The sequence below is a fragment of the Corvus cornix genome, chromosome 2 (assembly GCF_000738735.6).
Source record: "Corvus cornix cornix isolate S_Up_H32 chromosome 2, ASM73873v5, whole genome shotgun sequence".
NCBI lineage: Eukaryota > Metazoa > Chordata > Aves > Passeriformes > Corvidae > Corvus > Corvus cornix.
Window position 1 is genome coordinate 130501056 of NC_046333.1, and position 27249 is coordinate 130528304.

At 38.4% G+C, this 27249-nt stretch overlaps 1 protein-coding gene across 1 annotated transcript; it reads right to left on the reverse strand.

The window, feature by feature from the left end:
• Positions 1–209: 209 nt before the first annotated feature.
• Positions 210–27249, reverse strand: VIRMA (vir like m6A methyltransferase associated). The gene is made up of 24 exons (XM_039548536.1): positions 27144–27249; positions 24412–24527; positions 24076–24162; positions 23620–23668; positions 22996–23164; positions 21964–22086; positions 20838–21140; positions 18981–20133; positions 17455–17946; positions 16551–16705; positions 14496–14578; positions 13948–14041; positions 13268–13812; positions 12476–12711; positions 11485–11737; positions 9722–9939; positions 8404–8536; positions 7643–7795; positions 5837–5997; positions 5480–5576; positions 4369–4535; positions 3883–4214; positions 2897–3040; positions 210–2443 (listed from the first exon to the last, which is right to left on the reverse strand). The coding sequence occupies exons 1-24, from the start codon at positions 27204–27206 to the stop codon at positions 2286–2288; spliced, it is 5484 nt and encodes a 1827-aa protein (XP_039404470.1). The 5' UTR covers positions 27207–27249; the 3' UTR covers positions 210–2285.

Here is a 27249-nt window from a genome sequence, read left to right on the forward strand (position 1 = left end):
TTCTTTTTTTAGCCAGAGTATCAAAAGCAAAATTAAGCACTTTAAAGTGTTACTTACAGTAGCAATCCTATTTTAAAGGGCAAACCAAGTAACACCTGAGTTTTAAACAGCATTATTTCATGCTGAATTTATCCATGAAAGGAACCACTTTGCATTGAACAGTCACAGAACTAAATTCATTAATTAAAAAAAAAACAAAACAAACATGATATACACACACTTCTTTTTTCAAGTTTAACTAAATTTACAGAGCTTTCATACACCAATGTAACCAACCCTTTATTTCCTCCTAGTTTGAAAATTACTAATGTGACATGCTGTGTATTTTAAACTCTGAAGAACCAGTACTCAATATTTATGTATTTATTCCATGCTTGACACTTTTCTTTACTTTTCATTTCAAATTCCCTGACAGAAACCAAATGATTTATATCCCTGCTAGTTTCGAAAACAGTAAAATTTCTAAAAAAATAAAACCACCTTAAACACATGGTATAAAGGAGTGAGTCAGCTTTAAAAATATTTATGCAGTGCTCCTTAAAAAAATAGCATTAATAACAGTAATGCCTGTGAAAGCTCCACCCATTTTATTAATTACAATTATTAGTAAAATTACATCTCCCTGTTATTTTACCATTCAGAAAATTGTTTGGCTTCCAATCTAAATCTGTCCATGTTATTTTAAATAAGTTTAAACCCTTTATGAACCGATATTGTTCCCTGTAGGTGCACCCAGTCAATTCATGGAAGTTTCCCACTTTCATAGGTTTTTCAAATCACCTCCCAAGCAATGGGACACTGTCTCAGAGTCTCCACACAGAAAAAATACAGCTAATAGAGGCCTTCTATGTATCAAACGAAAAACCTATTCAATTTAGTCAGGCAGTATAAAGCTAAAAAAATTTCAATTTAACATAATACCATAATTCAGAAACAGTTAAAATAGGGTGTTAAAGTTCATGAGTCTAGGCAGACAAAATAAGTCAAAATCACGTAAAACAAGAACTGCACCATATTTAAGTAGAGTAAGACCCCTCCAAAGCACTTCTGTAATGTCAACAGACCAAAGCATAAGGGAAAAGCAAGCTAAGTCTGACAGTGGAGCTCATCTGCAAAGATTGCATATGGCCTTTAGGCAAGGCTACCACACCCCACCCAAAAATGCAATGACTACTGAGTATCTGTTCATTCTATGAAACCCATGGAGCCCAAAGGAATGCAAACACATAAAACCTTACTTCACTGAATTCAGTATTAAAATAAATTTAGAATTGAATCTAGTAGTGACATTTCTTTATGAATTCCAACTCCTCAAAGTTTTTCTTTTTGCACTGTATCTCAGTCTAATTGTAGGAACAAAACTCCAACCCAACTCTTCATAGAGAAGGTTTCACATCACTACCTCACTACATGATTGCTCAGGTTATACATCTGTGTCTCTGCCCTCTCCTCAGCTGTGTTGGGCAGAGGAGAGGCAGGCAACAAATTATCTCCAGATTCTCCAATGATATGAGTATCTTGCTTTTTAACTGAAAGTATACAGTGCTTTCCAATGAATAACTCTTGTGCTCCTTATGCATGGGCTGGAGTTGTAAAGTAAGTGACGGAATGTTGACTTATTCTCCCTTAAGTTAGTGAGAGATTTTATTCAAATTTTACCTGGTGTGGGACTTAGAAGTTTCTAATCTCATTACCCAAGAAGTACAACAAAACCTACATAAATTACATTTCCATTTGTATTCTTTAACAGATTAATTAATTTCAGTCAATTTTCTATCATCAGCTACTTCACCTGATGGCAGATACACTTCATTCATTAATAACCCAGACCGGCTAACAAAATAACAAAGGAAAAAAAGGGCTAATGGCTCTAAACCTGAGAGAAAAGAACAAAATTGCCTTACATACATATTTTTAAATTTTCTTGCAGTAATAAGTCACACACAAAACACTTGCACCTTTCTTTTGGCACAATTAATATTTAAGAAGTCCTTCAAGTCTTAACTCAAAGAGCTGCTTTACTGAGTATTGTCTACTGAAATCCACAAAAAAATTGAAACATTCTTTCAAAAGCAACAAAAAATTTACAATTGTACACAAAAAGTCTTGAATTTTATTGAAATTTCAAGTCTTGTATCAAACAAAAGCTTTTTCTTCAGACAAAAATATTCTCTTGGTGTCCTCCAGATACCAGAAACTCTGAATTGGTCCATTAGTGACGCTGCTTTCTTTGTCATCTTCACAGAAGTCCACAAGGTTGAGCTGTTCCACCATTAGGTCTTATTTTATCGTGTGAAGGAACGTACATGACGACCTCTTCCACTGCCTCCACTAACAAACTTTCCTCTTGAGCCACCACTGCTACTACTATTAGCACTTGTCCAAGACGGTCCAATTCCTCCGCGGCCTCTGGAAGCACGATCGCGAGGACTCGGTCGGTAGCCTTAAAGCAAAGAAAAGTATACTCAGTTGGAAAAAAAAAAAAAAAAGCCCTAGGCGGAGAAGCTGCTGCGAAAGCGTAAGAAACAAAAAGAGGATGAGATACAAACAGCGTCTGTTTCCTCCTTTTAATTTTCACTTTTCTTTTAGGCAAGCACTGCTGCTTTAATTGCGCTATGATTACCATGGAGGTACGAAGACAACCGAATGACAAAAGTCTGAGTGCAAAATTAAGATTCTGCGATCAAGTGTTCAATTCAGCAAGTTCTATGGGTTACAGGGCAGGTCGTATGAAAGCACGTATTTGACACAGTCTCAGTGACAACTGTTCATATATGCTTAAAACATTTGCTGAATTTCAAGGTGTCTGCAGCATCCTTGCATGGTTTCATTTGTAAAGCAAAAATGAAATTCAAGGAATTCTCTATAGTTCGATGCCCATATGAATACCATGTACCTGCTGAACTTAATGGTCTCAGTGGTGGCAGTGGACCCCTGTTAAAATTGCTTTGACCACCTCTACTGTCATTGTAGGTTCCCCTGGGCGTACTCTGTGCACTCCAGCTTGAGCCTCGAGCGCCCTCACGACGACTGTAATTTCCTAGATAGGGAGAGAAAAACCAACACACTGTTGAGCAAACATCACTGGGTTTGGGTTTTTTTCCATTTCAATCTTCACAGTACTCAGGGTGGTAACATAATATTTACACAATTTAAATAGATAAAGATACTCTGTATCAACATACCCACAGTATTCCAGCTTGAAGTCTACAAATTACTCTATTCTGCACAGAATCGGGGGAACAGATCTATTTATCAGGCAAGGACTCAAGTTTAAAAGAATTCCACATTATCTAGTGTATTAACACAGATTATACTTTCAGATTTTGAGGTGAAGTAAATCCTAGTATTTCTAAGTTTATAAATGGAAGCCTTTTCTGTTTCTACTTTGCAAGGACTTGCCCTAATTATGGGATGGAAGGAAAAGGAATGCAATCTTGTCTATGTATGAAAGAAACTTAACACTCTGTAGGCTACAATCTCCAGGTTCACTGAAAATTTCATCTTATTCTTGTCAGGATCTTCCATCTTTTTATTCCAAAGCCTCATTTTAACCCAGATATGTACTGTGTTGCTTGATTTCAGGAACTACCATGTCACAAAAGGCAGGGAAGCACTCCAACAGTTTCTAAAACAGATGACTCCTTTTGTAAAAAAGAGGCAGAGAGGCAGCATGGGAATTCACAGCCTTGTTTCAATTGCACAGCTTTGGAGGTTCTCACCTTCAAGAGAGCCTTTCCTAGTGCTAAACAACTCATTCCAACAACACTGCTTCAGGAAGATCTCACACTGGGGATGATGAACTGCTAGGAAATTGGGTTAGTATTACTGAAGCAATTTTAGCATGCATTTACTCCAGTTCTAGTACAGGAACCAACATACCTTTTGAAGCAGGTGGTGTAAAGAACCTGTTCTGACTGTGAAAAGCTCCTCGTCCTCCACGATTCCCTGAGAACCCACCACGCGAAGAAATCTTCTGTGACACTTTTGGTGGCCTTTTGGCTGGTGGTATCCCATCTGGAGCAACCACTTCTTTGCTCTCTGCAGCAACAAAATCATCCACATGCATGGAGGGTGGCCTGCTTGTGTTCTGTTTCCTCTGACGGAAGATATCGTGTGGTCGAATTCCTTGTCCAAATCCTCCCCTTCCTCTTCCTCTGGGTGGTGGCACAACATGAGCTCTCTTTGCAGGCTCTATGTACTCAGATTTCCCACTGTCATGACAAGCCATGAGTTAGTTAATGTAACACTGTACTACTGATGGTCAGGCATTCTCCATATTGGAGATGCAATTTGAAAGGTATTGGACATTTTGACAACGTACAAATCAGTGCTGAAGACACTGTTAACTCATTGAACTCATTTTACCTTGAAGTTATGAAGGTCTCATGCTTGTGCTTGCCGAGCTTGAAGCCTTTTGTGGTTTTTGTGCGTCCAGGAGATGATGGTTCTGACAAAAATGACCTCTCCAATTCAGCTTGCAAGTCAAAGTCACTGCAGCCCTTCTCTGACAGTTCAATTAAATCAACTTTTACCTTCAATGAGAGAATTTAGTTTTATCAAAACAGTCATTACTAGCACCTCCAAAAAACAAAAAGAGCAGCAGTAACAAAACAAAACAAGCAGCAGAGCTGCAGCAAAATTATCTTGACTGATCTGAACACAAAAGCAGTGAAGGGCATAGCTCTCAAATATGAACATCTGTCTTGTCATTTAATGACCTGCAGTGGGATAATTCTCTTGCTTAAGTTACAGCCCTATAAATTTATAAATGTCACTTGTATACAAGAATCAACCATTCTGGTTTTGCTTAAGAAATTAAAACACAACTATATTGCACATTAATTAAAAGAGTAAAACTAAAAAAAGAATAAAGGCAATGAAGTCAACAGAAACTGATTATTTCTCACACAAGAAATTAAGACACTGCCAACTCCTTAGTTTTAAAAAACCAAGAATGCAAATGTATTTTTCACTATTAGCTTTAAAGTTTAGATAATAAAAGTTTCAAAAACTGTGAAAAGCTTTTGTTCATGTAGTTTCATTTACTACTGCCATGTTTCCCACTTTTGTCACATCACAGCAAAGATTTAAATTTTAAAAAGTGTAGCTATCAGGCTTTTGTGGATATTACTGCAATGACAGAAGACAAGCAATGAGAAGAAATTAAATCACATTCTTTTCTACATTTAATACAAATTGATGAAAAGCCTCAACAGCAGTGCAAAAGCAGTTTGGGACTGACACAGAAACTGTTCCCCTAGGGTAGTGCAAAAGGTCCTGATTTTGTAGCTGCTTCCAAGTCAACCTGAAGGCATTTGATAGCCCCTTTACCAAATGCCAACCTCTCTATCTGGGTCAGTTTAGAAAGGTGAGCTCAGGGAAACAAACCATTTGGCCATATGAATTTCTGATGCTACTAGTTCAGATTAACCCTCATTCTTAAATTCACTTCAGATATGTTAATGAAGCCTTTTACCATATCCAAGTCAGTGTCTATTTCTTCAGCCTGAAAGGGTGAGAACCACATGGACTTCAGCTGGTCATCCATCACATCTGCCAACACGTATGTAGTCCTACAACAAAACAATGCCCAAGGCCTGTTTGGTTATGAACCACAACCAACTGCAAGCGTACACAGCACCACAGAACCTGGGGTGAACATTGCTGCCTTACCCTTGATGCTTACATGACATTCAATACATTGGGCCTAGTGGGTAGTAGTGACAACAGTGCTGTTTAGATCTTGTTTTTAATATAGTTAATTTATGTATGCATAAATTACTCCATTTTCTTAAGTAAATCACAGGTAAGCTGACACACTTAACCATTTTACCTGTTGTTAAACAAATTCTGAAGAGAGTCTGGTGCAGAAAGAGTAGGCTCAACATCTTGGTCACTCAGTGGACAAGAATCACCTGCTGATTCCAACATCTGCCTCACTCCAACAATGTTGTCCAGTAAGGATTCAAGGCCATCATCTTCCTTAGAACGATCCTATGTCAACACAGAACAAGTCAGAACTTTTTCTCCTCCTCAGAGAAGGAAGCACACTCTGCTTATTTATACAAAAAGGGGGAAGGTACTATACAACAGTCTATCCAGCCACAAATAGTGAAACCAAGACACCCAAGTACACAAACAACAGCAGAGAGCTCCTGGATGTGATATTATACCACGTCACCACACACACATTCTAGGTTTCATTCCCAGTTGATGCAATATCCGTTATAACAGTCCCAAGGAAGACATTGCCCCAGGTTTTATTTAAGAAGCTCTCTGTTAAAGCATTCCAATGTCTGCTGTTTCTCATTCAAAACAATTGTGGCTTTTAATCTCTTACCATAGATGTAGGCAGCCAGGGAAGGGACAGAAGGGAATATAGCACTGGAAAGGCATTTGTGATCAATAGGCTGTGAAGCAGCTGTTTCATGGACTCTCTTAAAGTAGCCATCTATTGCATGGCTGCCATCAGTTACACAGAATCAGATTTGAATATTAGTTTGCAGTTTTAATCACAAAAAGTTGGATGCATTGAATTTTGCATGTCCTCTAGTCCAATCCCCACCCTCACTGCTTGAAGCAGGACTATCATCAAAGCCAGATCAGGTCAGCCATAACTTTATCCAGCCATGTCTAAAAGAAGTGCCAGTGACGGAGAGCACACAGCCACACTGACCTGTTCAGTGCTTCACTTCTCTCTCAGTCATTAACTTTTTTTTCCCCCAATGTCAACCTGAACCTCAGAAGCCACAATCTGGGGGCATTGCCCCTCGATTTATCATTTGGAATTACCAAAAGAAGTTTGATTCCACCATCTTTGTTACTATCTCCCCAAATAGCTGTGGGAAACTCTGAAATAGCTCCTGCACCCTCTTAACCAGGCTAAACAAGCCCAGCTTCTTCCTTCTTTCTCTCTCTCTGTAGCACATGTGCTGTAGGTCCCTGACCACCTTGGTAGAACCCTCTCCAGTCTCCCCAGGTCTCTCTAGAACTTGTGAGAGGGCAAAGCTGGCTAAAGGTGAACACAACACTCTACATGAGAGGTCAGCAGCATCCTGTGGAGGGAGACAGTAAGGTCCCTGGAAGTGCTGACCATGCTCCTTCCAGGATGGCTCAGAACACACTCACTTGTTTCTAGTGACCGTGCACTGGCAGCCCACATCCAACCCATCAACCAACATAACCACCCAGCCCTTTTCAGCCCAGACTGCTATCCTCCTTTCACTGCAGACCTTTGCATTTTTCCTAGTAAGTCACACAAACCTTCTGCTAAATCAATCCTAAAATGTTTATTGAGGTCTCCCTGGATTGAGGCTTTGCTGTACGTCAGATTAGTCACCCCCCCATCCTACAAATTCACTGAAGATGTATCCATTTTTCAGGCTTCTGATGAAAACATCCAACAATATCCAGCCCCCAGTATTAATTCCACTTGTTACCACCAGTAACATCAAGTAACATCAAGCCATTGCTAAGCCAGGGCTCCTGTTGTTTATTACATTAATAATCTGCTTCACCACTACCCTACACCCTCTGCTGTTGGCATTTGCTGCCTTCCATGACACCATTAACTGCCTCAGATCTTAGGACATGCATACAGAAAACTGCAACATCAACCTGGTTATTTGAATTCTTTTACCATAACATGTTTCTCCAGATCAAGAAGCAGGTTTTCTGGGGTTTCTTCTTTGTTCTGCAGTAGATGTTTTAACTCTGCAGTGGTAAGACCCAGCGTTCTGCCTGGATGGGATCCATCTGTTTCCATAAGGCTTCCATCATCTCCACAACATCCCTGAAATATTTGACAGTTGGGGAGTAAGTACACAAATGTTGTATTTGTGGACTGCAAACCCCTTTGAATTCAAACACACATTAGAGCAAATCTAGTAAAATGAGTTACCTCTTGATTTAAAAACATATGATGTAAATTATTTTAACGAAGTACATTTCAACAGGCAAGTTTATATACTGCATCAAGATGAAAGCAACCCTTTCCCGTAAAAGATGAGGTCTGTATCACAGAATTAACAAGTATTTTATAGTCCTTTCTATACTACATATCAGTATAGCAACTCTCTAACAGGATGCTGTGAATCTAAAACTGGGACACCACAGCATACTATTCACTTAGGAAAGTGAATAGTAGGAAATCAGTATGAACCGATAGGCTCTTCTTCCCGCTGAAAAACCCTCTTACTAACTAAACATACATTCTGCCCAGCTCTCACAGATTTCATTAAAAACTAAATAAAGATGGCACTGACACTACTGATGGAAAAGCCTTACCCAGCAATCTGCAGAATCAACTGCTTTCTGAAATAATTGTTCCTGAACATGTCTCACACCGCAGGTTTCAGAGAAGTGCAGCTGAGTTTAAGTATTCAATACATATTCACTTACCAGCGTATCAGAGTTCAGAATCTGCCGCATAAAATCCAAAAATGAAGAGGCGAGTTCACCCGTGTCTTTGCTGAAACTAGTTATTACTCGCTTTAATACAGTGTACAGAGCATTGCTGTGTTTTCTTAGAGAGCTGTTTGAAAAACAAAGAGAGAAAATACTTTATTAGTACATACATTGTTACCATTCCACCATAACTAGTTATAAGGAAAATAAACTTGACAAATTTTACAAGTATCAAGTTGATCTTTGATTACAAAGCTGGAGCTTCACTATTTTCTCTGTACTAGACTCCCATTTTCACCAGTACCCTCTGCATTTATTTCAGACTGCACATACACAGCTATATATACTACCTCCAAAACATTCAAAAAATTATAATTTCATCTTCGGCAGAAAAGGGACTGAAGTACTGAAGTACAGAAATATGTGTTTGCACAAAGACCTTATGTATGAAGCAGGATCATGCTTGCAGCTACAATTTCACTGCATACCATGATGCCTAACTGCAGAAAACAAACTGTAAAGGCAACATGAACACAGAAATAGCAAGGCTGTGCACTGAAGCTGACATCTGGACACATGGGATCATAGAAAGAACAGCATCTGTAACTTGCTAATTTTTCATTGGTGGTTGTATGGCTTCTTACATCCAACAGCACTGCTTAAAGTGCTTTGAACAACACTGTACTGACAAGGCTCCTTTTTCTCTCTGCAAACCTCACCTTTTTGCCTCTGCACCTCAACTTCAGCAAACAGAAACAGGTCCAAATATAGAATAAATAATCCAGTGTCAAAATAACACAATATGGTCCAATGCACGTATATGTTCTGTTCCAAGTGAGTGGAGTTAACAAAAATAGTTTGGAAAAAAACAAACTCATTTCTAAGGCCTTAATTGTCTGGAGGTCAGAACACTCGGGGAAGTACAAACTGAATCTCCTAAAAATAGAGGAATTACAGACAGTTCTCCAGTGTTCCAGATGAGAGCTCTGTGAGTGTCTCAAAAAGGAACGAACAAGAGCACTATATCTCATTCGAATCCTCCAGGCTTGGAGTGGGGAAACAGACTGTACAAACCTTTTTTCAATGCTTTGTTTGCTTCTCGAAATAAAGTGCTTCTGTGTGCATACTGCAGAAATTACTGAGAGTGTGAAGGAAGACCAAAATACTGAGTAAAACACTGAGGTCCCAAAGAGAAACAAAAGCTTAGGTGCCTTATCCTCAACATTTTCTACTAAGCATGTAGGAAATTATTTTGCACTACAGAAGTTTTTAAACAATTTTAAGCTGTCAGTGATATCATAAAATACCATACCTCTTCAAGTGGTAGAAGCCATAGTCATGCTCTGTAAGGAACATCATTGTTCGGATGCATGTCAGCAGACAACTGTAACTGCTCTCAGAATTCATTAATGTTTCCATCAGACAGTCACAAATTAAGGGCATCAGCTCTTTGCTTGGTAAGGAGTTGGAAAGCTGCTCTAATTCAGACACAGAGCCTTCTGATGAACTTGGTAAAATAAGTGCAATATCCTAAAAGAATGATTATTACACACATAGTAAAAATGCATTCTGTATGCCTGTAGTAAGTATAAACCATACATGAAGTCAAAAGCACTGAGTTCTTTCACTATCCCTTTATCATCTTATTCCAGTATTTCAGTTATTACTGACCAGCAAAATACTAATCTAGAGAATTCTTTTTATGCAGTTCTGTTAAGGGTTACAAACCGTTATTTATTTCTAAAACATAAAAGATTCAAATTCTGAAATATTGTAGCAGAGCTACAAACAAAAGCCAAACAGTCATTGGGTAACATACACAGTTTCCTGCCTAGGTAGTCAATGTGTCCCTCAATCTCAAAACACTGGTCAAAACACAGGAAGAGGCTGAAGTCCCTTGGCTGGTTCAGCCTACAGAAGAGAAGGCTGAAGGGTGACCTGACAGTAATCTACAAGTGCCTCAAGGGGAGCAGCAGCAGGGCAGGTGCTCTCCTCCCTCTGGTGACCAGCAGGACACCAGGAAATGGAATGAAGCTGCATCAAGGGACGTTCAGGTTGGACATTAGGAAAAGGTTCTTCACTGAGAAGTTGGTCAGTCACTGGAACAGGGTCCTCAGTGATGTGGTTAGGCACCAAGCCTGTCAGAGTTCAGAGAGCACCTGGATGACACTCTTAGTCATGGTTTAGTTTTAGATATTACTGCAAAGGACAGGGAGTTGGATTTGGTGATCCTTATGGGTCCCTTCCAATTTGAAATATTATTTAATTCTGTGGTTCTGTGAAAATTAAGAGGCTGCAGACACCACCTAGGAAGTCTAGCACCTACTGTCACTTCCATATTTTACATAAAATAAAACAAGACTGATTTTCACAATGAATTTGTATGGGCAGAGAGATCTTGTTTATATGCAAATGGCTGATTATCTCTACTGACCAACAACATCCAAACGTCTTTTGTGTAACTGGGTAAGCACTAGATCAAATAAATACACGCACTAGTGACACAAATAATGACATGCAAATCTGTGCACACATTAATGAGAAACTACCAAGGCTAGTCTATAAATCAATTTTCAACTAACATTTCTTATCTTGCTCTAGAGAAACTTCTGCCTTTTTTTAATGGAGGAGTTTTATGGTACCAGCATAGCATACACATCTTTATATTTGGAATACATTTTCAAGAGGTTTCAGTTAGACCCCTAAGAGATATATATATTTTTAACTAGGTAAGAAGTGAACAGTGACAACTCAAGTTTTGTCAGTGGCCCACACGGAGAAATTACATCCATCTCAGCCGATCGGAGAGGCAATCTTTGTGCCATTCAGTTTCTGGTCTCTGATGAGCTACCAGAAGAGTGGAAGACAAGTCATGAAATGGAAAGCATTTACATTCAAGACCAAGAAGGCAGTAAATCTGCCAAAGCAGCCAACCATGCACACTTTTTCTTCTCGTGTTTTAACAATGCTGATTATTTTTAATTTTGGAAAAAAAAAAGGTACTTAAGAAACAATCTTATTTAATTTGTCTGCTACAATAATCAACACACATTATGCATTAAATATAGAAAATACCTGATCACAGAGGGACTGCAAAAGGGAAGTTACATATTCAGCACACTGTTGATGAGTGACATTGTCCCCAGCTGATCGCATCAAAGCCAAGAGCTCCTGGAAAACCTCTGCATATTTTTCATCTCCTTTATTAGTTCCATTGATAAGATGCAAAATAGCCAATTTACAAGCTTTATGTGAAGCCAGGGCATCCAATAAAGCGAGCAATCGAGTGGTCTGTCCAGTGTACTGTTTCTCTTTATCTTCTGTGTTGCTGAAAGGGTATCAGTGCACTGTGAAAAAGCTGTTTTAAAGTGATCTAAGAAACTATAGAAACAACCATCACAGGAGTCATATAATTCTGCATTTTAGAAAAAAATCCACCTAGTCTGCATACTTAAACTTACAGTTCCATTTACTTTGTGCAAACTGCTCAACTTTCACTAAAGAATTTCTGGTCACATCATAAATTAATTAATCTACTATGCATTTAACACACTGTAGGGCATCTAATTGAGTAAGATAAATACGCTTTTATATAAACAGTATCTCTGTGGATAACGGTGCTTTTAAAGGAAGAGCACTCATTGTTTCAAAACCCTCTGAATCTCTATCATTCAACTTCCTCCAGTTTACAAACATCTACACATATGTAATCCCAGTATAGCAAACCTTACTGGCCTACTTTTCTTATTCGTGTCTTACAGGTCCTTAAAAGCACTTCATAGGCGAGATGAGGCTTTGCAAGGCCAGCCTGAAGAAAACCTTCCTAAAATACTTACCACAAACACACAACATGAAACTGTCTACATCACAACTTAAAGGATGAGCTGGTTCTCTGGCAACCTTAAGCATTATCACGACTCAGCACATAGCACCGGACTGAGAATTCATTCAGCCCATAATGAACAGTATTTCCAAAAGTATTTTCCTCCTGCAAAATCTACTCCGCAGAAGCAAGGTGAATTTAACAGTTCATTAACGAAATCTTTGCAAGAGAAAACAAAAATACCTTTGCAGGTCTTCTACAATTAGATCCAATACCGTCCTCATGATGAGGAGAGCAGTAGGTGAAGCCAAGTCACACAGCTGAACACAAATACGCCTCAACATATGCTGAATGGGCTGGCAAGACGAACCAGAGAAGGATCGAACGATCTCCTGTATCAGCTTGGCCTGCACGTGGAGGTGCATACTCCACAGCTTCCGGGTGTTGAGTGCCACTGCAATATCATGGGCTTCTATTACCTGCAGGAATAGAAGGGCAGCAGGGTTTTTCCTGTTAATTTTTATGGTAAAACCTGAATTCTATCACAACGTATAAACAAAAACTAAGTATGAGTACTGTCCTCATTAAAAACATGGAATGCCATTTTCACTGTCACCAAACGACAGGACATGATGCCAGTAAATTAGGTATTCCTTCAGGAGCATGGGTTGTCACACACCTTTTATGCTTACTTATGAAGGATCACAAATCCAAGATCCATGACAAAAGAAAGAAGAGCCTTAATATACCAAGTTCAGCATTCAGAGTTAAATTAAAAGCTTTCAGAGACAGTCTAGATAATCTCACAAGGGACAAAAGAACAACATATGACTGCTAACTTAAGAAAATGCCAAATAATACCAATTTTGTTTCTGCTGAAAAAGACTTATCTACAAAGAATCTCTATGAGCACAAATGCTTTGCAAGAACTTTAATTCATCCTTTCACAAATCTGTTTTTTCCACCACTGCAAAAATGGTCAAAGGATTATAAACAATAAAAATTCTTTAAAAACTAAATACATCTAAATTATACCTGAGTAGTTTGCATCGGCAGTGGAAGAGGCAACAATTCTGAAAGCAGTATAAGTCCAGAGAAAAAGCCTTCAGGAATTCTCAAAATTGAAGAGAGAACTTCCTTCAGCATTAAAGACCAAGTATTGTTCGCCAAAGTTTCCTCAGAAATGGTAAGTTTTTCATTAACACCCTGTGTAAAAGTCAGTAAGATATCAACAATGTCATTCTGGATTTTTTGTTCATCGCTATCTAAGCGGCCTGAGAGAGGAATAGAGCAGAGGAGCATGTGTAAAGAAACAAGTGCTGCAGGAACACGCATGTCCTTGAATTCAAAGGATCCACCCCTCAGCAGTTCTGTTAGCATTGTCTTAAGGAGAGTAAGTGTGCAGCGGGCCATAGAAATAGTAGTAACTCTGTGCAGCGTGGTGCCCATGTTGACATGGAGTCGCCAAGGCTGAATAAGGATGCTGTTCAGCTTCTGTAACACCCGGATGAAGGTGTCCATTCCCTCGGAAGAGAAGAGCTGAATAACAGCAAGGTTCCATTTAAGGTCTTTCTGTTGACCTGTACAGAAAAGAAATAACATTTCTGCATGTCTAATTTCTCCTGTTTCTCACAGTTACACTTTAGCCAGGTTTAAGTAGAAGGCTCAAAGAAGTAAGGTTTGTACTTTAACCTGTACAAATACATCAGCCGTACCTTCTACCAGCGGCGGTGGACATGCAATATGACAAAGAACACGAAGTGCAGTGGGAAGACCAACTCCATCTGGGGTCATCAAACTGTCAATATTCTTTTAGGGGAACAGAAAAAGAAAAAAGGGAAGAGCCTGTATTACAAGGAAGGACTTTATGAGTATATTGCTACCTTAGTATTCAAATTCTGTATTTAGTTACTGTAAGTATATCACAAAATTTAAGTTTAATTATTTCGCCTTTTGGAAAGCAGTCATATATAAGGCAGAAACAAAAAAAAAGAGCATCAACATTTGCATTGTGATTTACAGGAAGCTAAAAGATTTAAATGACCTTTGCATTGTACATTTACCTTAGATTTTGTTTCAATAAATGTAACAATGCAAGACCCAGCTTAGATCATAAGCTTTAACAAAAACATCTATTTTGGATAACAGTATGTATTTTTAAATATCATATGTTAGTACAAATCTAAGACAAAATACCAGACTACAAAAGGTCTAAGCTTATAGAACATAAGTAAAAGATAGCATCTACTTGTATTTTACTGACCTGTTTGATATATTCAATAAGATTTGGAATACAATTTATTTCAAATCTAAGGTTTTTCAAAGGCTCAAGCCACTTGCTGAGCTCTAGGGAAAAAAAAAAGACTTAAGTCAGTGAATTCATGATCATAAAACCTTTTTCAATCAAAATGTACCTAATTTACACAATAGGTACTAAAGCCAAGTGTGAAATGTGTGAGGCACACTACCTCTGTAGCCAGCTGAAAAGCATCAACAAAAATAAAAGTTTAGAACAGGCAATATATGCATACAGACAAAATTTGGCTCAAGTCAATCTGAAGGCTCAATTAATTTTCATCTCACTATCTACATTATCTGTAATTAAACATTTTTTATGAAAGACACTAAGGGGCACTGTCAGCTAAAGAAAAGAACCCAAACACATTCCCCTTAATGTACAGAATAGGTTTTTTACAAACGGAGTACAAAACTTCTATTAAATGCCGACATGGAGCCAATCTCTGCTCTGTACTCCACTCATGCTAGAAGTCCTTATAGATTATCGGTCTCTCTCTTAGTCCAGAATAACCTGAAAGTCCCAGGTTTTTGGAACAAGAGATTTGAAGATTTAAAACCCATCGTTCCTGAAAGTATTTAAAAGAACATGAAGATCAAGTGGATATGAACAGATGACTCAGACTGTTTTCACAATTTGGTTTAATAAACTAGCCCTGCTTCTCATAAAGCGGTCTGATGATCAGGAGAGGAGTAAAATAAGAGCATGGCAGAGGAGAGATTCAAACTAAAACTTTGAAGAATTCTGATTTCTTCCAGTACATTTAAGTTTTGGAAGAAATTATTGGTATGTCTAAACAAGTAACCAGTGCAGAGCACAACTTTGGACATCAGACAACATTCAGATGTCAGAATAGGCCCCAGCAGGATTTTTCTGAGTGACCCAGGTCTGATCTGAAAGTCAACACAAGCTGACACCAAGACAGAGCTTGGATGTCAAAAGATGTAGTAACAGGGTAACATGGACCACCATGCCTGTTGACCTAGGTGCCTTAAAACAGTCCCAGGATTATTTATTAGTAAAGACCCTGTCAGACTACATCGCTGTCCTGGTTCCAGCTGGGATAGAGCTTGTTTTCCTCCTAGTAGCTGGTACAGTGCTGTGGTTTGGATTCAGCATGAGAACAACATTGATAGCACACTGATGTTTTGGTTGTTGCTAAGTTGTGCTTACCCTAAGTCAAGCACTTTCCAGTGTCTCATGCTCTGTGAATGAGGAGCTGCACAAGAAGCTGGGAGGGAGCACAGCCAGGAGAGCAGACCCAAACTGGCCAAAGGGATATTCCATACCACAGGATGTCATGTTCAGTATGAAAACTGGGAGAGTTGCCTGGAAGGGGCTCATCACTGCTCAGTAAGGGGCTGGGCATTGATCAGCAGGTGGTGGGAAATTACTTTATGTATCACTTGTTTTCTTGGATTTTATCTCTTCTCTCCTGTTTACTACAATTATTATTGTTGTTATCATTAGTATTATTAGTATATAATATATATCATTATATTATTAGTATTATTATATGTTACTCCTTTTCAATTATTTAACTTCTTATCTCAATCCGTGAGTTTTACTTGTTTTTCCCTGATTCTCCTCCTCATCCAGCTGGGGGTGGGTGGGGGAGTGAGCAACAGTGGTGTGGTACGTAGTTTCCAGTGGGGATTAAACCACAACAATAACAAGAGTGAACAAAAATAAGATTAGGCTCACTGACTAGCTAGTCCACTTTTACAGAAATTTGCTCTCCTATTACCAACACAGTTTGAATAACTTCAAACTTCCTCTAATTATCCAAAATTCATGGTAGCTATTTTACTTGCAAAATAATTTAAGTATAAATAATTTCCTATTTAACTCTCACTAAGAGAAAAAAAATTACATATTATCTCAGTGACTCAACTGATCAGATGCAACTGGAAAAGTAATTTCATTATCCAAACCAGACAACTGTGAAGCACCAATTATCCACATAAAAAAGATTTCTTCTATACATTCAAACAATTCAGTTGATAATTACACATACTGTACCTTGCAACTTGGTGTTATTTTCGTCTGCTTTACAAAGCTTCAGCAAAGGTGCTGAGTGCTGTTCCAGCATTTGGACATCACTGGAAGACTGTACCACCAGCAAAACAAGGATGCAGGCATAATTATAAGCAACTGACTTCTTAGACTTTGAGTCTCTGAAACAACAATAAGGAATTTCTTTAGATCTCAGCTAATACAACTGGATATCTGTTAGATTTTCATTATCTGACCCCTAAAAATCTATGTACAGAACTTCTACCTTCAACAAGGATTGCCCCACATAATTATCAATGAAAGAAACCCAGACAGTTTCCTCCTATGCTTTTTGGTGAGTGAACACTTTCTGCTACATTATACACATTCATATTTACTTCAGCATCAACAAACCATGAGATCCAGCCAAGTGGCATGCAAATATTTTTCTGTAACTTCATCTGTTTCACAAATCATTTTAAAATCACTGCTACCTAAAGTAGTACAACTGCCCGTCCAGAGAAAACAATGACTGTATTTAACATTTACAAGAACTTGAAGAATTGAGAGATCCCCACCCCAGAGTAGTGTATACTCTGTGTACCCAGTCAAACCTTTTGTTTCACAGGCAACATTTTATGCTTGAATGAAAACTGCCTACTTACTGATTTTTTCATATAACCAAAAGTCTGCCCTACATATATTACAAGAACTTTGTTGATGACCTACACAGATTTGGGGTATTAAATACTTGATTACAAATGACAGGCCTGATTTTGTATTACATTCTTCTACTTAAAAGTTGTTCTGGTTTTAAATAAAAACATCATGATCTAAAAGAAAAATATTTTAGATGTACTGAATTATTTATAAAAGATAGATACTTTTAAAATGAAAAAAACTACAGGAAATAAATAAATGCATACATTACCCTAAAGCTTCTTTGGAATAGTACTCCATTAAAGTAATAAGACTTTGGAGATTTTTTTCTAGACTGAATACATGAGCTACAGCAGATCTTCCTACAGGGTTAAAGGTGATCAAGTAAAGGTTGTGAAGTGTTCCCAACAGATCTGAGTGGTCAGTCTCCTCGCTGGCTGTGCATCGCTGGAAGTGGCAGAACAATTCTGAAATGCACTGTAATGTCTGTGTTGAATGCAGGAGCCACAGGGCAAAAGTATCCTCGTTGGCACCATCTGACTGCAGACCTTCCTCTTGATCTGGATCAGAAAACTGACAAAGTGCTCTAACCAACAAGTTTGTTGCTTCGTGCTCAGAAATAAAGAAAAGAAGACCCTTCTGTGACTGTGCCAGGAAACGCAATATATCTCGGACAGCTTGAAGCACACCTGGATGTGCACCTGTCACTGGAAGAGACAGCAGCAAAGTAATGCATTCCAAGAAGTGGTGACTATGAAGGTATCTGAAAAAAAAAATCAAACCAAAACCAGGAAAAGAATCAGCAATGCTACAAATATTTGTGCACACTGCACAATAACATTATATAAAACTACATACCTCCTAGCTTCAGTACTTATTGCTGTGTGGACTACAAGAAATAATAACTAATTATGAAGTAGTACAAAATTTAAACCTTACAAAACATAATTGCTATATTATTTACAAGAAATAAATCCTAGAATTCTGATCTTCATTAAAAAACCCCAAACAAAAAAAACCTCAACCCTATATACACACAAAACAGGACATTATATTTCATTAAATCTGCTGCATTTGAATTGTCATCAATGCCAGATCCAATGTTTTAAATGTGCTAGGAAATCAATCATTATAGCATATCTAGCAGTGATTTTTGAACACTCTTTGTGTGTAGATACTTGTATTCAGCCATGACCAACACAACTATTACCAAAGACATCTGTCAGCATTTAGAGAAATACTTTCCAGACAGAAACTTGCAGAGAAAGAACCCATGGGATGTTTTAACTGGCTGAAGGCAGGCAGGCCTCAGCTCCTCTGCCTGTGCTGTGTAACAGTGAGCTACGCTGACACAGCCGCATGACTTCTGAGTCTGGCTTGCATCTTGCCACCTCAACATGCAGACTGAGGGATTCCAGACCTACTTTATCCACACACATAGACATGCTCCAAAATGACAAATGAAATACCCTATGTTTACAACCATTTTCAAATTGGACAGCACCTAGCACAACTGGTCAGCATCTATGAATGCGACTGAAGGGCAAGCATGTTACCAGTAATAAGGAGATGCTGACTTCCGGCTAGGTGCATTCTAGGTTGATAGAAAGCCAACAAAATAACAGGTACATTAACTTATCGAACTCTCTCAGACTTCAAATGCACAATCTAGAATCTTCCAATAAAGAATTAAGTGAAATATCTAGCAAAGTGTTATTCAACAAAGTCACCCCTGAAATACATCTCTACCAAGCTGGAGGAAATACACTCTAGAAATTGAATTTGCAACTGCCATACCTAAACAGGACAGGGTAAGGATCATCCCTTTCTGGAGGGCCTGTAATGCGTGCCATGGTTGGGAAAGATTTCACAGGTGGCTGAATCATCGTATGAGGAGCAGTTTCCATCAAATGAAAGATCTCTTCAAGAAGACTAACAAGTTTTTCCATCTCTCCTTCACTTATATTAGAAGATTCCAAAAGATGATCCATGTCCATAGGAGCCTCCACATCATTTTCATATTCTTGGTTGGTTCTTTCAAGTCCTGCCAAGTCCTGGTCCTGCTCTGGCTCTGTGTGGTTAGGAAGAGGAGGAGTGTTCTCTGCTAACTGATCAACCACCTTTTTAATGTCTGACAGAATCTCGTAGAAGTGACATTTCTGGAGAATTGCAGAACCAGCTGTAACAACTCGCACAGTCTGATCTAACAGTATGAGTTCCAGGAGTTTCTGATAACCACTTTTTTCATGTACATCTGCGCCGCCTCTTAGAAACATTTCCATTCCCTCAGTCATACTAATGACACTATCCAAAGCTTTAAAAGCATTAAGTTTAAGGGAGGATGATACATGATCTGCAAACAACAGTTCAAACAACACATTAATAACTCCTGCCTGCAAGAGTGCCGTTATTCCTTGAGTCCCACATTCTCCTAATGAAGATACCAATTTTGTCCCAGCTTTGAGTTGTCGAACGTTCAAAGCAATGGGCTGTTTGAGAGCCACCTGAAGGTTTAAAGCTTGAAGGGTCCAGTCTACTAGCTGGGTAATATAGTCTTGCTTTGTGTCTTTCACCAGCAGGTAGCTCAATTCTTTTACTATTAAACTTGGAATTTCTTCTAATGCAGTGACCCACTTTGCACCCCTTTCCTCTTGATATAATTCCAACAGTTCAGTTAATTTAACTGAGCCTTCCACTGCCCCTGAATTTTCTTTTTCTGGGTCTTGGTCCTTTATTTTAGCAACTTCATTTTCAAACACAGTCTTGTAAGGGCAGCTGAAGTATAAAAGTGGTCCAAGCTCCTTTTCAAAAGGTTCATATGTCACAGGAGGCACAGATGCCAGATCCTCAGGAGTATATTCAATATCAAAGCTTGGATATTTAAATGTTTCACGTTCCAGATCAGCAATTACATCTTCATCACTTGAAATCTGCTCATAGCCATCGTCTCCTAAAAAGAGAAAGATTAAGTTACCAAATCAGCTATGAATAAACCAGATCATAACTTCAGAGAATATCTTCCAAATACAAAGTAATGGTTTATTTTATACAAATATTACTAGCTAGAGAACAATCACACTCTAACATACAAAAAGCCTTCTCTTTCAAGATACGAGTGAAAGCCCCATCTGACAGGTTTTTTTATGTAATAATGGAGTCATTTAAAAGAATGTATAAAGCAAAAAGTTTAACTAGAGTACACATTACTACAAGTATATTGTCCAATTTTCCTCCTGTGATTGCATCTATCATAAAACTTCCAACCCGAAATTTTTGCATAGACATGGGTGAGATCCTTAAGTAATACAAGAAGATGGTGACTAACTTTATTACACAAACAATTTCATTTGGTTTTTACTTAAATAATCTTTCACCCCTTTCCTACATTTTTAAACAAAATGTAACAAGACTGAATGTTCATTCTCACCTATACAACTGTATTTATTTTCCTCTATTTATAGAAAGTTTTACTATAAAACAATAAATATTCCACAGCAAAATACTGTTCTTGAGAGAGGTCAGGACCACAGATTAGGCAATGTTGCAATAACCAAGGGAAAAATATTCAGCTCCCTTTGCACATATTCTTCATGAAGGTGCTGCCATCAAAATTTCATAAACCTCTATTTTTTTTCTAAACTCTTTACAACTTACCATCACCTTCTTCCTCCTCTTCACCCTCTTCTTCATCTTCATCATCTTCCTCCTCCTCCTCTTCTTCCTCATCAGCAATACTCTCTACTGTATGACCATCATCATCATCATCATCATCATCATCCTCATCCTCCTCCTCCTCAACATCCACATCATCATCATCTTCCCCTTCTTCTGGTTGATCTTCCTCTACTTCTCCATCATCAGAATACTGGCTTTCTTGATGAATGGATGTTCGATCAGGAGAAATCGGCTCAAAGTAATCCTCCCTATGGTCCACATCATCTTCTTTTTCCCCAACCACTAAAAATAGATACAAAGTTTCAGAAATAAGAGGATTTGTCTGAAATCCAAAGACATCAAACAGGACTAGCCCTATGAGTGGATCCCATCTGGTCCCGTACACTTGGGCTGACCATTCCCTCCTTGATTATTGAGGGTTCATTCTCCTCCCCGTGTCTGTCTTCCAGCCCAGGGTACCTGGAGAATGATTGATCTTCCAACTAAAGACTGAGGCAAAGAAGTCATTAACTACCTCAGCCTTTTCCACATCCTTTGTCACCATGTATCCCCCTGCATCCAATAAAGGAGATTCCCCTCAGCCCTCCTTTTTTTTTGCTAACGTATTTATAGAAATATTTTTATTGTCTTTAATAGCAATATATATGTTTTAGCTTTCTGCATCACATATACCAGAGATGCAAAAAAGGCATCTTGAAAATCTTCAGGTGATTTGACTGAACACAATCACTTAGTACAGCAAGACTATGCATATGTAGAGTTCTTAGCACTTTTAACCAATACAGAGACTGGGTAACTTGGCAGATGCTGCAGAATAATGGAGAAGGACAACGGACAGCAGAGTCAACAGAACACTGATATAAAACATGAGCAGCATGTTCAACAGTGCATTGATCAACAGCCAATATTCTCAATCTACTGTCTTTTAAAATGATGCAATTTAACGGCCAAAACTTTTTTTTTTTCCAAATCCCTTTCCTAAAACTGAATCTGTCCAGCAGAAGTAACAGCAGACAGGAAACTTCACACTGGGAAGGAACACAGAATTCTGCCTCCTCTAAGCAATGATGTGCAGCAAATAAAACACAGTCTGTTCTCATTCTACCTGACACTGGCATAGGTTCATCCTCATCATCATCAGGAGGAGGAGGGCCTGGAGGTGTCCTTGGTCCCCTAGGTTGTGGTCTTGGAGGACTGCCATTGAATTGGTCTTCTTTCTCTCCATCAACTATATTTATTGGGAAAATAAAAACTTGCTTTTAATGAAACCACAGGAATAAAAGCAGAAAATTTTGGGGTTTCAGTGCTACTTTTGACTAGGGAACACCATTGCCCAGCTTTTATTTTATCTTTATTCTGCATTATGTGAGGCAACTTTCCAAAGCCACTTTTGATTAAGTAATTTTTGATGTAAACAAGAACTACATCAATAAACAAGCTTATTAACACTACTGATTTTTTAATATAATACTTGTTTAAAACTTACATGAGTAATTGTCAATTTTGGTTTTGACACTACTCATATTGCAACTCTATCAATAATATCTGAATTGCTTCTAAAAAAAGTTTACATTTTACTCAACTGGTTTTTACAACTGTTTTTTACTACACATAGTATTCAAATTTTGAAGTCTTCTAGCCATACTTTGAACAATAGTTCTAATTTTAAATCTAAAACCAAAATTGAAGCAGAAACTAGACCATGGATTCTATTCATGGCCGTTCCAAAACCAGTGCTGAGCACTCTTTTGTAATGTACTTTATACCAGTCAGATAAGCAAAGTTAACTACCACTGTGAAAATTTCTTGTTATGATTTTAATACTATTCTAATCACTTTTTTTTTTGATATTCCAATCATCATTTTGATGAGTTCACACAAGTTAAACTGCATTTTGAGTATCCAAAGTAACAAGCAACAGATCAAACGAATCACTCTCATAAAAACACTGGATGAGACCCTACTTAAAATCATTCAATATAAATCTAGAAGACCATATGAAACTAAAGACATAATAAAGAAAAATGAAAGCCACTATAATCTAAAATGTGGAAGAATTGGGGATTTGATTTTCAGATGGGATACTGTAACACTGATTTTTAAAAGAAAAAAGTCTCTGTCTTCCCCCAAGGCTCACCATGTTTTGGATTTCTTTTCAATCCAGGCTGTTGCTGGGGAGGTGGAGGTGGAGGGGGTGGTGGAGGAGGTGACTCTCTCTCATGAGTTATTACCCTGTCAACTGAGCCATATATTGCCAAAGTCAGACAGTTGTACCACCCTCTAAGAACCAATCCATCCGTGTTGACCTGTTTGTTTTTAGAAAAAAAAAAAAGAAAAAACACTTAAAGACAACTTCAAAAGAGTTACTCTAGTATCACTGCATCAATATCTGCATAAAAGCCAAAAGAAAAATCCAACATTAAAATACCTCTTTACCCCACATTTTGAAAAGTGAGAAAACTTTAAACACATCAATCATTGCAACAAATAATCTTTCTCTAAAAGCATTAAATTCCTTGCACTATAACTACTGCCTAGGTAGATCCCTAATCTACTACAGCCTATTAATGAAAAAAAAAAAAAACCAAAACAAAAAATCACAAGACTCTAAAATAAAGAGTATCTAAACTACAGGCAGGTTTTAGGAGAAGGTTTGAAACAACAAACACTTTACACAGTGCTAACACACCACATGCAACCATATTTATACCTAAAAGACAGATATGCAGGGAAAGAAGAGGTTTAAATCACACTGTATTACCTTTGCATTGGGCCTGAAAATAATTGAAGTGTTTTCATCATATTCAAGGCTGTTAAATAAAAGATATAAAGTCATGCTTCATTAATATTAAGCATGTTTACAGAAATAAAACACAGCACTACTAATCACACAAGCCAACAATAAAACACTGGACAAATACATACTATTAAAAGCAAGAGTGCAAAATCACTTATTTCTACAGAATTCTTTGCATTAATATATATGGGCTCTGTAAATTTAAAAATAACATAAGCTTTTCTTAAATTTTAAGCATAAACCTCTCTCCTTCGAAACAGATCGGAGGAAAAGAATAAGAGCACAAACTAGCAAAGTTCAAACCAAATACGAAAGTCATGGGAGATACAGGATTGTCTATTGTGCATTTCCTGCACTATAAAAATTTTCAGGAAGAAAAGGTAGATAATGAAGTCACACACTAATCTTGAAAGAACTTACCTTCCCAGCCGATCAAAAACAGGGGCACTTGGTTTGCTGACATTGTTGAAAAACAAGTCCAGTTGAAACGAATGGGGGGACGTCTCTCTAGAAACAGATTAGAAGTAAAATTGAATTAGATGGGTTCCTTATCAGAGTAAGCAGGACTACAAAGGAAAAAAAAAAACCACAACAAAATTATACTGTTTAACTAACTCCCCAAAATAATTACAAGTTCAGCAAACACATAAATGCATTTTACATTTTTATGTAGGAAGGTCTATTGAGATAGAAAAGTTCAAGAAAAAAATAAGAGGAAGATTTTCCTGAATCTGATACCTGGTATCTTTCACTTACCCATAAGCCCTGTTGTCAGGCAAACTTGTGTGAGCTCTCACTCCTGGAGGAATGACACGGACTTCATTTATGTAAACCACGCATGGAAAACGAACCACATCAATATTGGTACTTTGCTACAAAACAAAGAATAAGCAAAGTCTAGGAAATGTAAAACATGAACAACACCATGTACTTGTGTTCTCTACTAATGGAACTAAGGTTGCAATCTTAATAATAAAATTCAATTCTATAAAATGCTAAACACTGATACACACAGAAAAATTAGACAGAATGTTAGAGAGAAAAAATGTAATTTAATATAATGTGGGCATTTTTCATATATTTAACACTATTTTTTCATAGAAAATGTTACTGATTTATTTACTTAATTTACTACTTTTATTTGAAAGAATCTTTTAAACAGTAACAGGTTGTTTTCACCAGACAGAAGGTATGTGTGGTGTAATTCTAAACATTAACAAATATCATATTTCAAATATAATATTAGAAATTATAATGGTACTGTAAGCCAATTTTGCTAGACCTGTACAAAAATTCCATATGCTGTGTATTTTTCCAATTTTGCAACACCTGAAAACCTTTAGCAAATATCATTTCTGCTTACCACACAAAAACAGCAAGTATAAAGAATTCTTATACACTCCAAAAAGGTGTTTGAGCAAACTAGGAAGTTATTAAAGTTACAGTGGCTTTCCATGTAGCAGCTACCAAAAAATTAATGCTGGAAGTCTCTCACTAAATTCACCACATTAGGTCTTACTGCATTTATCCATCATGTTTACCATATATATGCCCATAAAACAGTACACATATATAACTTTATGTTCAGCTGTAAACATATAAAGACTTTCTTAGCAGAATCATGTTTCCAATTAGCAAACTGAATTAGCAGACTTATAGGAAAAAAAAACCCAAACCACTGATCTAAGTGTCTACTAACACAACTAAAAATGAAAATTACAAAACAGGTTGATCTGCAGTCGAAATGTATCTCTTTCACCACAATCAGAAAGCAAATGAAACCAGCAGAAAGCATGGAAGTACTAAAATTTTTAGAAAGCTAGTAAGCAATGAAACAGGTAAAGTGGAGTTTTAAAAGAAGTTTTTAAGATATGGTTTTGGGCATGTATTACTGCCTACTAACAAGAAACATCTATACAAACATTTTTTAGCACACAATGCAAGACCTTGGCCTATGGGCTGATGTGTTAGAAGCTGGATGGTGGAACCAAAGGAATCCAACTAGGACAGGAGCACAGACACAGGAACAGGGCGAGTGCAGGCTGCACAGAGTGAGGGCTGTGGGAGATCATCTGTGCCTCTAAAAAAGATCTGAGTCATGCGGGAGACTCGGATTTCTGGAGGAAGGGCTGCTGCTGGGAACCCTCATCCCCAGGAGCACCGCACAAATAAAAACAAGTTCCTCTTTAAATGATACAGGATTATACCCTGACAGCCATGCATCAACATCACCAAAACAGCAAGTGAATTCAATTCATTTTTCCTACTAAACCTTAAGAAAGACCCTCAACAGTAGTTAAACTGCATAGCTAAGCCAAATAAATAATTTTATTCAGAAACACAGCAGTAGTTTTCAGGAACTGTAAGTTCCAGTGCAACACTCACAATCCACATAGCGGAAAAATTAGCGTAACATAAAGGCTTTCAAGAAACACGTAAAATACAGAAGGTTCAGGTTTGGATAATGTCACTGGCAAGAACGAAAGTGACAGAAAATGATTAAAAAATAACAGGATTAAAAATGTTCAAGAGAATATAATGTCCTGGAGAGGTACAAGAGTGGCTACTGCTTCTACCCAGGGGAACAGCAGTGGCTAGTATTCCCTGCCTAACATTGTCTCAAATAGCAGAATTAAAAATACCCATGGGCCTAGCTGATCCAGACAGCTAGAAGACTCCTGAATAACTTTTCAATCGCATTTAATTGCAGCGTGAGCTCAAAATACTCCCTTTTCTTTCCCTAATGCCTATCCATGAACACAGTCGAGTTATTCTATGGCTCTGTAACATCCTTCTCATGTTCCAGTACACAATGACTTTTCCCCTAATAGTCCTATTCTTCCTCCCTGAACAGCACATCGAGTGGAACCCCGGGCAAACCTGCTGCAAAACCAGCAGTTTCAAAGATGCTCAGGATCCCAACAGCCTCAAAGGGGAATATCTGCACTATCTACCACTGCCAAAAAAGCTTGAAATACTCATTTTGTGCGCGAGGCACGTAAAGGAAATAAATCTAAGGGAATATCTCACAAACACACAAATATCTCTCCTCATCATCAGCTACACAAGAGCATCAGGAATCTCACAAGCGGCCCGGCACGGTCCTCTAGTCGACTTCTTTCATTACCGCCTCCTCGAAGCACGTTTATCTTCTTTGTTTCCCTCTCGCCTCTGCTCCCCATCACCTCTAAATCCTCGCTCCTTTCCCACCACCCTCCGCCCCCTGCCAGCAAGGCCAAGGGCTACCACGACAGCGGCTCGAGCAAGGCTTCGTGTCAGGCGAGGCGGGGGGGAGGCGGCAGCCGCCCCTTGACGGCACCTGCCCCAGGGCTGCTCCTGCCCGACCGCCACCGGGGCCCGCCCCAGAGGGGATTCCGCGCCCCGGGGGAAGGCCCCGACGCGAGCAAGGGGGCGTCAGCAGCAGCCCAGGAGAAGGGAGAGGAGGGAAAGGGAGGTGAGAGGAGCGGCGGACCCGAGCTCCGTTTTACCTCCGCACTCTGATGCTTGAACGTGTCCAGGAACAGCAGCTCGGTGGCAGCATCCGCCGCCATCTTGGCCGGGCCGCGGGAGACGCGCTTCCGGCGCGCGCGCGAG

Coding starts and splice junctions, on each gene's coding strand:
- VIRMA (XM_039548536.1), bottom strand. CDS start 27,206: ATGGCGGCGGATGCTGCCACCGAGCTGCTGTTCCTGGACACGTTCAAG. Junction 23,669..24,075: donor GTTTTTGATCGGCTGGGAAG/GTAAGTTCTTTC, acceptor TTTATTTAACAG/CCTTGAATATGATGAAAACA. Junction 8,537..9,721: donor GGCTTCTACCACTTGAAGAG/GTATGGTATTTT, acceptor TTTTTCAAACAG/CTCTCTAAGAAAACACAGCA.